The sequence below is a fragment of the Tasmannia lanceolata genome, unplaced genomic scaffold, assembly GCF_043159265.1.
Source record: "Tasmannia lanceolata isolate RefF3 unplaced genomic scaffold, GAP_Taslan_0.1 ptg000003l, whole genome shotgun sequence".
In the NCBI taxonomy this organism is placed as follows: Eukaryota; Viridiplantae; Streptophyta; class Magnoliopsida; order Canellales; family Winteraceae; genus Tasmannia; species Tasmannia lanceolata.
The window spans coordinates 57934852-57949186 of NW_027518680.1; the positions used below are offsets into that span (position 1 = coordinate 57934852).

Here is a 14335-nt window from a genome sequence, read left to right on the forward strand (position 1 = left end):
GAAATTGCCACCGGTTCTTTATGTGCAATCGAAACAATTCATCTTGTAGAGCACCGTGAGAAGACCTATATGTTAGCCATGCGCATGATGAACTAAAAAAATCTATGGTTTAGCTTTTGTTGGCAAAACCCTAAAAGAGTTTTGATGGAGCAACAACCAAGAATCATCCGATCAAGGTGTTCCCATTGGCATTTGGCCGGAATTGTAGTCACCGGTCGGACAAATAGTCCAACAGATGTGTGAAGCAAATAGAAGATCAAGAAAAAAAAATGGGCAAGCCCACATTCAAGTTCTCTAATAGAATGATCAGAAATATTTGAACTATATATTTCCACGCCTTGTCATGTATATATGCCAAAGGCCCTAAGATGAGCGGGCCAGACGGTTCATACGTGCATAAATCTTAACTTAAATACATCATATTTTCCAGCATCCATCACCAATTAAAGAACAAAAACAATGGGTTTTTACTTGCAAACAGTTCTTGGAACACTCACCAAGCTCAAACAATGTCTGGACTCATGCTAGTAGTGTTAAGAAATTGCAGAGCTCTGGCAAACCCCGATTGGAAATTGCTTCAACTTCAATGAAATTTTTGCTTACAAAGTCACCGTTGATAACATGGGGAACTATTGGAACTATTCTTCAACACAAGAAATCTTGTGTTTAAGTGTGGATGATGCTTGAACTTATACAAGTATGAATTCAGCACATCCTTTGTAATTCCTGCAAATAAGCCAAAAACTCCATAAGAAGAAATTGAGTACTCTTAATCACTGTTTCAAAATGCGGCCAAATAAAATTCTAGTCGACTCTACGTGGCACAAACGAGTACTCTGTTGATGCGGCCGAGTATTAGGTTGGCACGGTTATCACTCCATAGAGTCAAAAGAGTGTGTTTTTTTTTTTTTTTGAAATGTTGGTAAGATTAATAGAGAAAAAATGGGTATTGGTCTTTTGAGAGACAAAAGAGTTTTGATTGACTTAGTAAGGCAAAATGTGGACTCCAACAAGAATGCAGCCCAGGTAAAAAGAAGCCAATGAGAATGCGGGGGAGTTTCGAAACTATGCATTTAATTCCAACCACAAGTATCAACACACCGCAAACATAGCTAATATTTCCAGACAAACATGCCTCCCACAGTATATAAAGCACATGTACAGATATTTGTAGATATTTGTTTCTGCTCACTAAACAGTGAACTTTGCTGTACTTCAGGAATAACAAAGAAACAATGGGATGAGAGAGTTATGGTCTTTTTATCCTAAAACAGCATTAAACCATAATTTTGGGATTAAAAAGGGAGGTATTTAGTAAAAAAGCATCCACAACTCTCTCATTTTAAGTCCAAATCAAGTGAAATCTGTCTCTATCTGCTCATTTCGAAGTTTTCTTTCATACTCAACAAACGGCACCGAAAAGGTCAACAGGATGAGGGAGTTCTTGTCCATTTTCTAAAGACTGTGTGAAACGTCACACAATCTTTAGGAAACAGACCAGAACTATCTCATGCCTTTGAGCAGAAAGAGACTGATTTCATTTGATTTGGACTTAAAATGAGAGAGTTATGGATGTTTTACTCTATACCTCTATGTTTTACTAAACAGACCATAACTCTCTCATCTATTGAATTCTTTGATGATGTTCTCTTCGGTTGAAAGAAAATTTGAAGATCTCAGATTGGTACAAGTTTCACTTATTTTGGACTTAAAATGAGATAGTTGTGGAGGTTTTAATTTTCAGTGATGTTTCGCACAGTCTTTAAGAAACTGACCAGAACTGTCTCTACTTTTTTGGTTTGAAAGAAAACTTCAAGATGAGCAAATAGAGACTAATTTCATTTGATTTGGACTTAAAATGAGAGAGTTATGGATGTTTTACTCTGTACCTCTATGTTTTACTAAACAGACCATAACTCACTCATCCCATTGAATTCTTTGATGATGTTTTCTTTGGTTGAAAGACAATTTGAAGATCTCAGATTGATACAAATTTCACTTATTTTGGACTTAAAATGTTTCTGCTCACTAAACAGTGAACTTTGCTGTACTTCAGGAATAAAAAAGAAAAGCTAACTTGACTACTTTCAAAACAGTAAAGGTAATTAGCCCCTATCTTGCATCAGTAGGGGTACGAGTGTCGGATTCAGCAAACCTCACAAAAGAAGATTCGTGGATTTGCCAAAATATTTTAATTAAATCTGAAATTTAATTATAATAAGGGAAATGATATCAGCACAACCGTATTTTGATGATTGCACTCTTCACTTTATTAAAAAGTACGATATGGCCCGCACCATAGGATGATCCAAACTATCCATTAGATGGGCCACAGCCTAAATAGGTCGTGCCCCAAAAATCATTTCCATAGCTTGATCCTAACCCTCCGATCTATAGAGGATTAGGATCAACCCTCTAATATTCAGTCCCTATATAGATCGGAGGGTTAGGATTAACCTATGACAGAAAGGGAATAAGTAGATTGCTTATTCTCACGACACGAGCTGACGCCAGCCATGCAGCACCTGTATGAAAGTCAGTACCATCCCGTTAAGGACAGGTTTTGTTGTTCATATGTCAAGGGCTGGTAAGGTTTTGCGCATTGTATCGAATTAAACCACATGCTCCACCGCTTGTGCAGGCCCCCGTGAATTCCTTTGAGTTTCGGTCTTGCAACCGTACTCCCCAGGCGAAGTGTTTTATGCGTTAGCTGGGCCCCTGATCCGTGTAGACCAAGGGTGAACACTCATGTTTACGGCATGGACTACCCGGGTATCTAATCGTGTTCGCTCCCCATGCTTTTGCACCCCAGCGTCGGTAGGGACCCAGAGAGCTGCCTTCGCTTTTGGCGTTCCTTCGTAGATCTAAGGATGTCACCCCTACACACGAAATTCCACTCTCCTCTGTCTCACTCAAGTGAATTGGTTTCGAGAGCATTCCGCCACTTTTTGGCGATTTTCACTTTCAACCTGATTCACCGCCTACGTGCCCTTTACGCCCAGTCATTGCGAAGAACACTTGCCACCTCCCCCCCCCCCCCCCCCCCTCATCTTACCGCGGCTGCTGGAAAGGAGTTAGCCGGGGCTTCTTCCTCGAGTCTTGTCATGATCGTGCACTCGACGAAAGAGCTTTACAAGCGGCATTGCCCTTCTTCACTCACGCGATATTGCTGGATCGGGCTTTCGCCCATTGTCCAAGATTCCCCACTTCTGCCCCCCATGGGAGTCTGGGCCGTGTCTTAGTCCCAGTGTGGCTAATCATCCGAAAAGACCAGCTAAGCATCGTTGGCTTGGTCAGCCTTTACCTGACCAACTACCTAATACTACTCAGGCTCATCAAACAACGCTTTTTAGCTTTCTTCAGGATTTGGCATGAACTGTTCGACAGATTTCCACGCGTTACGCACCCGTCCGCCACTTTGTTCCCAACTGTTCCCACCTCCTGGGCAAGACAAGCTACCTTTAGCTAGGAGCCTCTTTTCCTTTTGCCCAGCTCCCCGAAAACCACGTTCGACTTGCATGTGTTAAGCATATAGCTAGCGTTCGTTCTGAGCCAGGATCAAACTCTTCTTTTGAGTATGATTGGGACCTGCAGTGGTAGAACCTAGTGAACCGGGCGTACTACTGAACATTGATTCTCTCTCCTGACCTCACACTTTCTATTAAATATATACACCAACCCAACGAAAGAAAAGGCGGGCTAGGGCGTTAGCGTTCTTTTTGCTACCGTGCCTACCCACGGCCCATGCTTCAAAAGAAGGCATTTTGCTTGAACGCGGGCGTTAGCGCCTTCTTTTGAAGCTGGGTCCGTTCTTATTATTATATTAGATACGCGATTCCTCGTTGGTGATCTATCTTGCTTGCGAGACTTCCAGTCCGAGTGCAGATAAGAGAAAGCAGCCAGCCCATATGATATTGAGGATGAGAATGATATTGATCAGGCAGAATAGGTGTTGTGTTCGAGACCAACAAAGAAACTCTCGGAGCACCACTAGGCTTCACACAAACCCAATGTTTCTCAGCCTGATATCACTCGAGGCGATCGACAGTGAGCACCCGCCTCTTCTCTCCTTCAAGAAAAAACCACGCACACTTATTTCCTGTGTTCGTTCGCCTTAACTCCGCGATAACTGTTATGTTATAATAAATAAAGGCTTAAGTACATATCCAAGCAAAAAAAAATGCATTGCTTAGCTTATAAGTACAAGACTTGATCTCTTGAATTGCATCAGTACCACAGCTGAATTACCAAAGACAACCAATGATTAACCACATTATGGGTCATTTCTCTTACATCCTAGTTCCAGTTAGTTGCAATGACTAAGAATAGGTGCACAACAAGCCAACTTCAGAATATGTTAGAAACCATCGCCCAACGGGCCCACCTATTGACTACTACCACAGTACACATTCAAATGGGCCATCAAACATATCGTTGTAGCAAGGAGATTGAATACATTTGGACCAAACAACCATATCATGCTTTCCCTAGAACCTCCAGATACCTAAACTCATATTCTCATTGAGAGTCGGGAGGGAATGGGAGGGAATGATGGCTATGCTTATCCCGCCGCTGTTATCAGTATTGGAAGCTACTATAGATTGACTAGAAAGCGGGGAATCGACGGAGAGATAGATTTGCCTGTGGATATGATTTTACGGCACAACCTATTTACGTTGTGGCCCATCTAATGGATGGTTTGGAACTTTGGATCATCCTATGGTGCGGGCCATACCATACTTTTTAATAATGTATGGAGTGCGATCAACAAAATACAGTAGTGGTGATATAATTCCCCTATAATAAATAATATACTAAAATTTTTAGTACATTGGGTAAATATAATGTTCAATTTTCATATAAAAAACTTACAATTAGGATCAATAAAACATAAAATATGCAGTAATTGTAAGATTGTGGTAGCAGTGTTTAGGGAAAAAAAACAATTAAAAGAGACATAGAAGTGTCTTTGTGAATCCTAAATTATTGGAATCCGAGATGTGTCCGACATGGATTCTTCGCCCATTCAGAAGAATCCATGTAACATATATTATCCCAAATCTCAAGCAAAACTGCCTCTAGAGATTTTGACTGAGGGGGGTTTGTTTCTCTTCAGAAGTCGTTCCAGTCTCAAATTGGTCACCAGATTTGAGCTTAAAGAGCAAGATCAGATGGCTTGAATCAGGGGTTCAAAGTTCAAACAACAGTTTGAAGAGGACCGGTTTTGCTTGAATTATTAGCGGTTCAAAGTTGAAACAACAATTTGAAGAGGACTTCAAAGATTTGACAGCTCAAGCATTTGCGAGTAAAAATGACAACTAAAGTCTGACAGAAATGTGTCCCAGTAGTGAGTAAAGTTACAAAACTCTGAATATTTGAAAATATCTTGAGAGACTGAATTTTTATGTGCTGTTTTCAAACTTCAAAATTTAAGAATAATTTTAAAAAATTGCGCATTTTTCAAAGTAAATGCAAAAGTTTCTAATGAAACGCTAATTTTACGGATAATTTGTCAATTTCTCAGCCAAATATTCATAAGTTTCATGAGAATATGAAAATTATTTGTAAAGATGTAGTGGAATTTAATCATCAACCAATTCTAGTAAATGTATGTGTCATGAATATAAAATAAATATAGTATTACCAGACCTCTTCCCAAATATCTTCCGATTTTTTGAACAATTTCTTTGCCGAATCATTAACGAATCCAAACTATGAGATTATGATCGTGAAAAGAGCAATGAACAATTTGAAAGCCGGTGCCATATGCTATTGTTTGGAATATAGTTACAGGAAGCTTCCTAGTTTGTGGGAAGCTCACTTCGAAAGCTAACTTATTTTTGCCTCCCAATTTTACGGAAGTATGCTTCTTATTTGGTCATTATTTTTTCCTAAAAATGTTTCTCCTTTTGATAATGTCTAAGGAAAAACTCATCTTAAGTTTCAAATAAAATTTTTGTGGATCTATTTACCTTAGCATTGACTCTACATGAATAAAACATGTAAACTATAAAAATTAATAATTCAAGTCGGACAGTCTTCTTTACTAGTTGTAACTCTAGCCTACATTAACCCCTCCAATGAGGTTTATTTCATGCTTGACGTCTCGATCGACCCACCTCAAGACCCATAAAGAACTTCATGCTACCCTGCCCAAATCTTTAACCCCAAAAATATGATCAAGCTCCTTTCACATAGGTAATGAAAAAGGTATCCTCTCCGGTGAGGATTATATAATCAACATACACTAGAAGGATAACTAGACGTCTTGACGTTAGTAATCCAAGGATCGGGAAGATCGCCCTCACTACCATAGAGCGAGCGCTTTAGATCTATGAGAGAATGATAGATTTTGCACCCCCAACATTCTAGTGTCAATCAGGAGCTCAAGGGCATACTTTTTTTGGGAAAAAAGACCCATGAAGAACTTCATGCTACCCTGCCCAAATCCTTAACCTCAAAAAGGAATTTTTTTTCAGAGAAAGCATGTCCTTGAGCTCCTGAATGACACTAGAATATTGGGGTGCAAATCCAATCATTCTCTCATAGATCTAAAGCGCTCTCTCCATGCTAGTGAGGGCGATCTTCCCAATCCTTGGGAGTTGGGACTTGGGACTACTAATGTCTGAAGGGCCTTCTAGTCTACCTAACCATTACATGACTGTCCATCACCATTGTTGTTAGCACGGTTTAGCTAATTTATGCATGCTCCTTGTTCTCCACATCTAGATGTCATTCATTACATCATTTGCTACATCAAGTCCAGCCCTGTTGTGGACTTGTGCATCGTCCACAAGGTCATCTGGATATCATTGGTTATACTAATGCAGATTGGTTCAGAGCTGCTATAGATCGCTATTCTACTTCTAGATAATGTGCCTTCCTACAGGGAAAGGCCATTAGGTGAAGACATGTAGCCGCTTTCCAGAGGTGGAGTCTTCTAGTACTTCCTATTTAACCCGAAACCGATCGATCTAGCCATGAGCTGGTTGAAGAGAGCTCTAACAAGCCTCGCATATATGTGGCAAAATACGGGAATGACTTGTGGATAGGGGTGAAAGGCCAACCAAGATTAGATATAGCTGGATTTCCAGACTCTTGTTGGCTAATCTGTCAATCGCGTCAGATCTGCCGCTCAGTTGGGAGCTATGAACCAAATCTGTGGTAGTTCAAAACTGGAATTGGCACAATATCGCAAAGTATTGCCCTTGCTCAATTTGGTTCAAACCTGGATGTTCTGACTTAGGCATTGCCCACTAGAAGTGTAGGCTTACAAAAGTGCCCAAGCAACCGAACTGGCATCTCTAACTATTTGATTAGCGTCTTTCACTTAATGAATCAAGCATTTTACAAGGCATTAGTATTCTTGAGTGCAGGTTTGGTGATTCATGCCATGTCAGATGAGTTCTCTAATCTTTGACTCAAGATTTCTACGCGTAGACACATGACTTCATTTTGACAAAAAAGTAGCTGTCTGAATTGCCTTTAACTCTATCCTTCGTAAGCAAACCAAAATATTGAAGTTGATGTGCATTTTGTTGGGGACAAGCTTCGTGATGGGTTTCTGGTGATTCTTTATGTTCCTCTCGTCACATCAGCTTGCCGATATTTTTATTAAGTTCATAGGGCCAACACTCTTCTTCAGGATACTTGTGTCAAGATGGGCATATATGATCTATATGCTCCAGTTTGAAGGCGTTGTTAGGACTTAGGTGTATATAGAGAGTAGTGATGTATGTCGGTGTTATGTAAATATATTTATTTGTTTCACCCTCATTCTAAACTAGGTAGGTCAGATCATTTCCACCAATTGGAGGTGGGGCCAACAAGATCAGTAGTTCATAGGACCACCCAACTGAAACTCATAACCCCCAAAGTTGCAGCTTGACCCACGGTACTCATGGCACGTGTATGGTGATTGTAACTGGTCAAGAGGAAGTCAAGCATGGATATAACATGGGCCAAAAACCACACTGACTCGATGATCCTAATAGTTTGGTAAAATGAATTTCCAATCAATTGAAAGTGAACAATTTGCCATTTTTATTTTAAACAACCCTCTGCAGGCCATTGATCAGACATGCACTTGCATGTCTATGGTGTAGATTGAAGCCTGTCCCTTGACCATTCCAATTACCACATGCAGGTACACAATTGCGAAGGTCTCATGAGACACCAATAGGTCCTTTCTTAAATCATCAGGAGCAGCTAACCTTGAGGTGTGTTATATGGCACAATTGAAGTCAAGAAAACCGAAACACGTGCTATGACACAAATAACTCAAAGATTTTTAAAATATAGCGATTTTATCGCAATATTTTGGAAAAATAACAAGTTGTGAAATAATCCCGAGAATTTTAAAAAAATGGTGATATTTTCATTTACCATGATAATATCACAATATTTTTACGATATCTTTTATTTATATTTTTTTTATTAATTTATATAATTTTTAAAAAATTTACGTTATCGTTTTTTTTCTGATATAAACCCAAAACAATAAAAAATAATAATAATATATCCCTAGATTTTCCCTTGCCGAGAAAATCTCGAGAACAATATTTGCGACATAGGACATGTGTCCATACTCCATACGTAGGTATGCATGTATTATGGAATGAAGTTTGTACGGTGCATTTTAGTAAAACATGCGGAGACTACTGACCAGTGTCATGATAGTAAGAAGCTGCTTTTCAGTCCTCATCGCTATCATAGACGACTGCCATGCGGCGATGGGCTGTCGACTTTCTGCGCGGAGAGTCAGGATCAGACTCAATCTCCTTGCGTTTGAGATTTCCTCCAGATTCCCTATTCCTTTGTCTCGGCTCCTGCAGCAGACCACAAGAAGTTTAAAATAATAAACATAAACATACATAAACAGAGGCAGTTTCACTTACATAGCAATGTAAACATACATACATGCATATTCATGTCCTGCATGCATGACTTATATATATACACTCACTTTTCCCATATATATAGGGAAAAGTGAGTATGAGCGGCCCCTCATATAAGCTTATATGAGGTGATGGCTAGAAACACAGTGGGCCCACATTTGGGGTGATCAAAACCATTCATTTGATAGGCCCTGACATAGATAGGGCGTGCCCAAAAAATCAGCTCCATAGGATCATCCCAACCTTTCGAACTGTGGAGGTGAAAATGGCAGTTCGAACGGTTGGGATGATCCTATGGAGCTGATTTTTTGGGCACGCCCTATCTATGTCAGGCCCTATCAAATGAATGGTTTGGATCAGCCCGAAACTGTGGGCCCACCGTGTTTCTAGCCGTCACCTCATATAAGCTTATATGAGTGAGAAAAGGGTTTCTGCGCTCAAGCACAGAAACAGGGCGAGGGGGGCATTGGGGGGGTGATCCAAACCATTCATTTGGAAGGCCCCATCATGGATGGGGGTTCTACCAAAAATCAGCTCCATTGAATAACCACAGGGTGTCCATTTGTGGGGCCAAAAATGGACAGATACTGTTTGTCCACAAATATGTCCCTTTTTGGCCCCACAAATGGACACCCTAAGGTGATCCAATGGAGCTGAATTTTGGTGGACACCCTATCCATAAAAGGGCCCATCAAATGAATGCTTTCGATCCCATAAAAAATGTGGCCCCACCCTTGTTTCTATGCTCGAGCGCAGATAAGCTTATCTGCGCTCAAGTGCAGAAACCATTTCCACAATATATATATATATATGAGGAAAATGATTGTGAGCTTGAAGCTCATATAGCTTATATGAGCTTGAGGGCCCAAACACATGTGGGCCCACATTGTTAGGATGATCCAAACCATTCATTTGAAAGGCCCTTACATAGATAGGGTGTGTACAAAAAATCGGCTCCATAGGATCATCCTAACCCATCCAAAAGTGGAGGGCAAAATGGACAGACATTGTTTGCCACAAATCTGCCCATTTTTCGCCTCCACTTTTGGAGGGGTTAGGATGATCCAATGGAGCTGATTTTTGGTACACACCCTATCTATGATGGGGCCTTGCAAATGAATGGTTTGGATCACCACAAACAATGTGGGACCCATGTGTTTGGGCCCTCAAGCTCATATAAGCTATATGAGCTTCAAGCTCACAATCATTTTCCTCTATATATATAAGGGTGGCTAGATGTACGTCGGACCAAATAAATTATCTGGTATGTCGACCAGAAATGCAGTGGGCCCACGTTGTTTGGGTGATGCAAACCATTTATTTAATGGGCCCTGACATAGATAGGGTGTGCCCAAAAAATCATCTTCATCGGATCATCCTAGCCCTTCGATTTGTGGAGGTTAAAATGGGCGGGTTTAAACCTCCACAGATCTGTCCATTTCACCCCAAACAACATGGGCACCACTCTGTTTCTGGTCGACGGACTTATCGGGTCGATCGACCAGAAACACTTTTCCCACACACACACACACACACACACACACACACATATATATATATATATAGAGAGAGAGAGATAGAGAGAGAGAGAGATGCATCCAGGCGAATTTCAGATTCATGAAATATATTCTGCCATGTACGTGAAAAATGGAGACACTAAAACAAACTTCCATACCTCGTCTTCCTCTGATACTTCATTTCCGCCTACTTCCTCCATCTCCTGCTCATCTTCATCTTCTTCATGCTCTGGCCCCTCTGCCCTTTTCCGTAATGGTGACTGTCCACCTTCATTGCCATCACTTTCATACTCAGATTCCTCTCTCTCACTTTCGGACAACTCCTCTACAGGACGACGTGATGAAGGAATAGCTGGCAAGAATGATTTGCGGGGAACAGCTTTTGATACATGTGACTGATAAAACACAAAACAATATATATGAATATATGCCAACAACAAAGAAAAACAAATGAAGGAAACTGGTGGAAGCTAATTTCCAGCTCACCCTCTTTGCATTGATTATGCGCTTCTCAGCCTGTGCTTCTACTTCCAAATCTTCCTCAAAACGATGGCGAGCTGACGAACGACGAGATTCATGATAATCCTCAGGCTCATCATCCTGAAAAAAGATGTCACCAATTTAAAATTCACTTTTGAATTTTCTTTTCCTCTTTTTTTTTCTCTCAAGTTCATTCCCGTTCCATATTTGTCACAAGCACATCGGTTAAAACAAGACAAGCCCCTGGCAAGATCTCGCCACTGTATAAAATAATAACAAGAGAAGAGAAGTGACTACTAAAACCTAGAAGCATAGAGCACCAGAAAACCGAAAGAGAAATACAAACAACGTTTGAACAATCAATATAATGAAATTATCCAGCCAATTCAAAAACAGTCCTAACTGAATGATGACCCATAATAGTATATATATATATATGAGCAATGATAGATACAAGGGAGCCCTTGCATAAAGAGCCACAAAAGGGCTTTTCATTGGACCCACGTCATTTTCAGTTACATTTTAAAATAGGTTGAAAAAGTAAAATCAGTTACATTTGATGAGGTGGATCCAATCAGGAGCCCTTTTTTGGTTCTTTATGCAAGGGCTCCCTTGTATCTATCATTCCTATATATATATATATATATATATATATATATATATTAGTGGACAAACAGTATCTGTCCATTTTCACCCCCACAAACCTTGTTGGGCTGATCCTAAGCATTCATTTGAAAGGCCCTATCATGGATGGGGTGTGTACCAAAAATCAGCTTCATTGGATCATCATAGGACGTCCATTTGTGGGGGTGAAAATGGACATATACTACTGTTTGTCCACTAATCTGCCCATTTTTTCACCCCACAAATGGACACCCTAAGATGATCTAATGGAGCTGATTTTTTGTGGACACCCTATCCATGAAAGGGCCTTTCAAATGAATGCTTTGGATCCCCTCAATAATGTGGGCCCACCTTGTTTTACGCTAACGTTAGCAGGAACCCTTTCCCCATATATATATATATATATATATATATATATATATATATATATATATGTGTGTGTGTGTGTGTGTGTGTGTGTGTGTGTGTGCGCGGGTGCGTTCATGTGTATGTGAGAGAGAGAGAGAGAGAGAGAGAGAGAGAGAGAGTCTTGTACTACCTTTGATGAGTACCATTTTAAGTGAATGGCTCCACATACATAGAAATAAGAAACATTATAATAATTTTGACATTTATTTTTCAGCTTGTTACTTTTTCTTTCTACTTTCTAAACATAAAAACCGAAGAAAACGCAACAAGAAGAAGCATGTTAGAACAAGTATATAATTACTGCGATTCAAAAACTTCCTTTTGCACATATTTTGAAAATATTGGAATATTTTTTGAGAAGTAGAGTATGCGTTTTCAGAAAAGAGAAGGCAGGTGTCTTGACATTTTGCTCAACTATGCCAGTACTACTAAATAAGAGCATTTGAATTAGAAAGAAATAATTTGACAGGAGGAGACCTCTTCTAGTGCTTCCTCTAAGAATCCCGGGGAAAGTTGGCGACCTCTATCTGCAGTTTGTGTGTACTTCCGGCTTACTTTTTCCCGTTTCCGGTGAAGAAGTTCATTAGCTCTGATTGATTGACCTTCAGCCTGCAAAAGAACACTTTTAAAATTTTTAAAATGATGCTATCATCGGGTAATTAAAATCGGACAGAACACTTTCTCAAGCATGAATGCATATTTTTTTATTCAGAAATATTTGAACTGTGAAAAGAACATTTATTAAACTGTGAAAATGATTTCAAATGAAAATGGGTCAACGTGCTATTTAATTACCTTCTCTTTCTCTTCCTTTTCCCTCTCTGGGTCAATGTCAGTAATGCAATTTTTCACCTTGTAGACTTTTTTATGCCGTGAGTCAACAAGGGCAGTCAATAGCCTGTGAGACTTTGATGATAAAGATGAGGGCATAAACCTCATTTTCTGTAAAAGCCTTCCTTGAGATTGCAGGATTCCCTGCATTAGAATTCTAGAGTCAATAATCAAACATCAACTTGTACCAACACATTCAACGCAGCTAGTTTCCTTTGAAATGAGAAACAAAATAAAAACATTCCCATACAAAAAAAAAAATTAAAAAGATGACTTCACAAAATACAATTCTGCCCTTCCCACTCCTTTCTTTACTAACTTATCGGCAATTTTGTTTGCACTCCGAGAGATATGGTGACATCCCTCTACCAAATCTCTCATTTCAACTGTCATCTCATTTATAAGCTAACCAATCCTCCACTGACCTTCCTCATCACCACATATACATGACATTACATCTAATGAATCCCTTTCGATAAACAACCCACCCTATAATTCACATCTAAACAGCTGCATACCTGCTAGGAGTGCTCACTTCCGCCTTCATTGAGTCCGTACAACCAATCGGACCCGACTAGGATTAAATAATGCCTCCCTCCTCATCGCTAAAGACTCCCCCTACCCCTGTTAAATCGGGGTTTCTGAGAGAGTAACCATCACAGTTCAGTTCGATAAAGTTTGCAGGGCGGAGGTTTCCATCTAGCTCTAACCTTCTTCCCTGGGCCTCTTTTAAGTTCTAAGTAGTGACTTCTTCCGCTTCTTCGATAAACAACCCACCCTATAATTCACATCTAAACAGCTGCATACCTGTTAGGAGTGCTCACTTCCGCCTTCATTGAGTCCGTACAACCAATCAGACCCGACTAGGATTAAATAATGCCTCCCTCCTCATCGCTAAAGGCTCCCCCTACGCCTGTTAAATCGGGGTTGCTGAGAGACCAACCATCAAAGTTCAGTTTGATAAAGTTTGCAGGGCGGAGGTTTCCATCTAGCTCTAACCTTCTTCCCTGGGCCTCTTCTAAGTTCTAAGTAGTGACTCCTTCCGCTTCCTAAGAATGATTTTGAGGAGCAACCTTTTGCCTCATTTCTACTTTAAGACTCAATCAGCAACCAAAATTTTAAACTTCATTCTGCTTATCTTGCCTTGTTAAAATTCCTATCATCACTTTCATACTAAATGCCCCACCAAACTGCCAAGGGCATCATATACCAAATGAAGTGCCCTAAAGTACCCAAGTGTTTACCATTCAAAAAAAAGTACCCAAGTGTTTACAATTCCAGCTCTCCGATACTCACTTTACTGATTTTGGTTGTGTCTAGCAGATACCAAACCATCCAAAAACATCGACCCATATTTTATTTGATTCTTTTTTTTGAATGGTCATCTTACTTGATTCTTTGCAATGGATACATAAGTGTTTTGTTGATTCTCCCTCCGATTTGCACAGGATACATCTCTTTGTAAGATGGAACTTCCTTCTCTTTAACATGTCCAATATGTTTATCTTTTTCCTTGTTGTCCATGTAAATGAGTGAACATCGTTGGAAATGGAGCATACCAAATTCTCCTCCACAGAA

At 40.0% G+C, this 14335-nt stretch overlaps 1 protein-coding gene and 1 pseudogene across 1 annotated transcript in view; both read right to left on the reverse strand.

The window, feature by feature from the left end:
- Positions 1-303: 303 nt before the first annotated feature.
- The window catches only part of LOC143856721 (protein LEO1 homolog), a 36275-nt gene continuing 22243 nt past the window's right edge, over positions 304-14335 (reverse strand). Inside the window, exons 7-12 of the mRNA XM_077366997.1 lie at positions 12722-12901; positions 12404-12535; positions 10901-11014; positions 10573-10809; positions 8666-8828; positions 304-726 (exon numbers count right to left, since the gene is read on the reverse strand). Of these exons, the coding sequence (XP_077223112.1) occupies positions 8694-8828; positions 10573-10809; positions 10901-11014; positions 12404-12535; positions 12722-12901 (798 nt within the window). The 3' untranslated portion in view covers positions 304-726; positions 8666-8693. The remainder of the gene's footprint in view (positions 727-8665; positions 8829-10572; positions 10810-10900; positions 11015-12403; positions 12536-12721; positions 12902-14335) is intronic.
- LOC143870200 (18S ribosomal RNA) lies at positions 2689-3566 on the reverse strand (annotated as a pseudogene).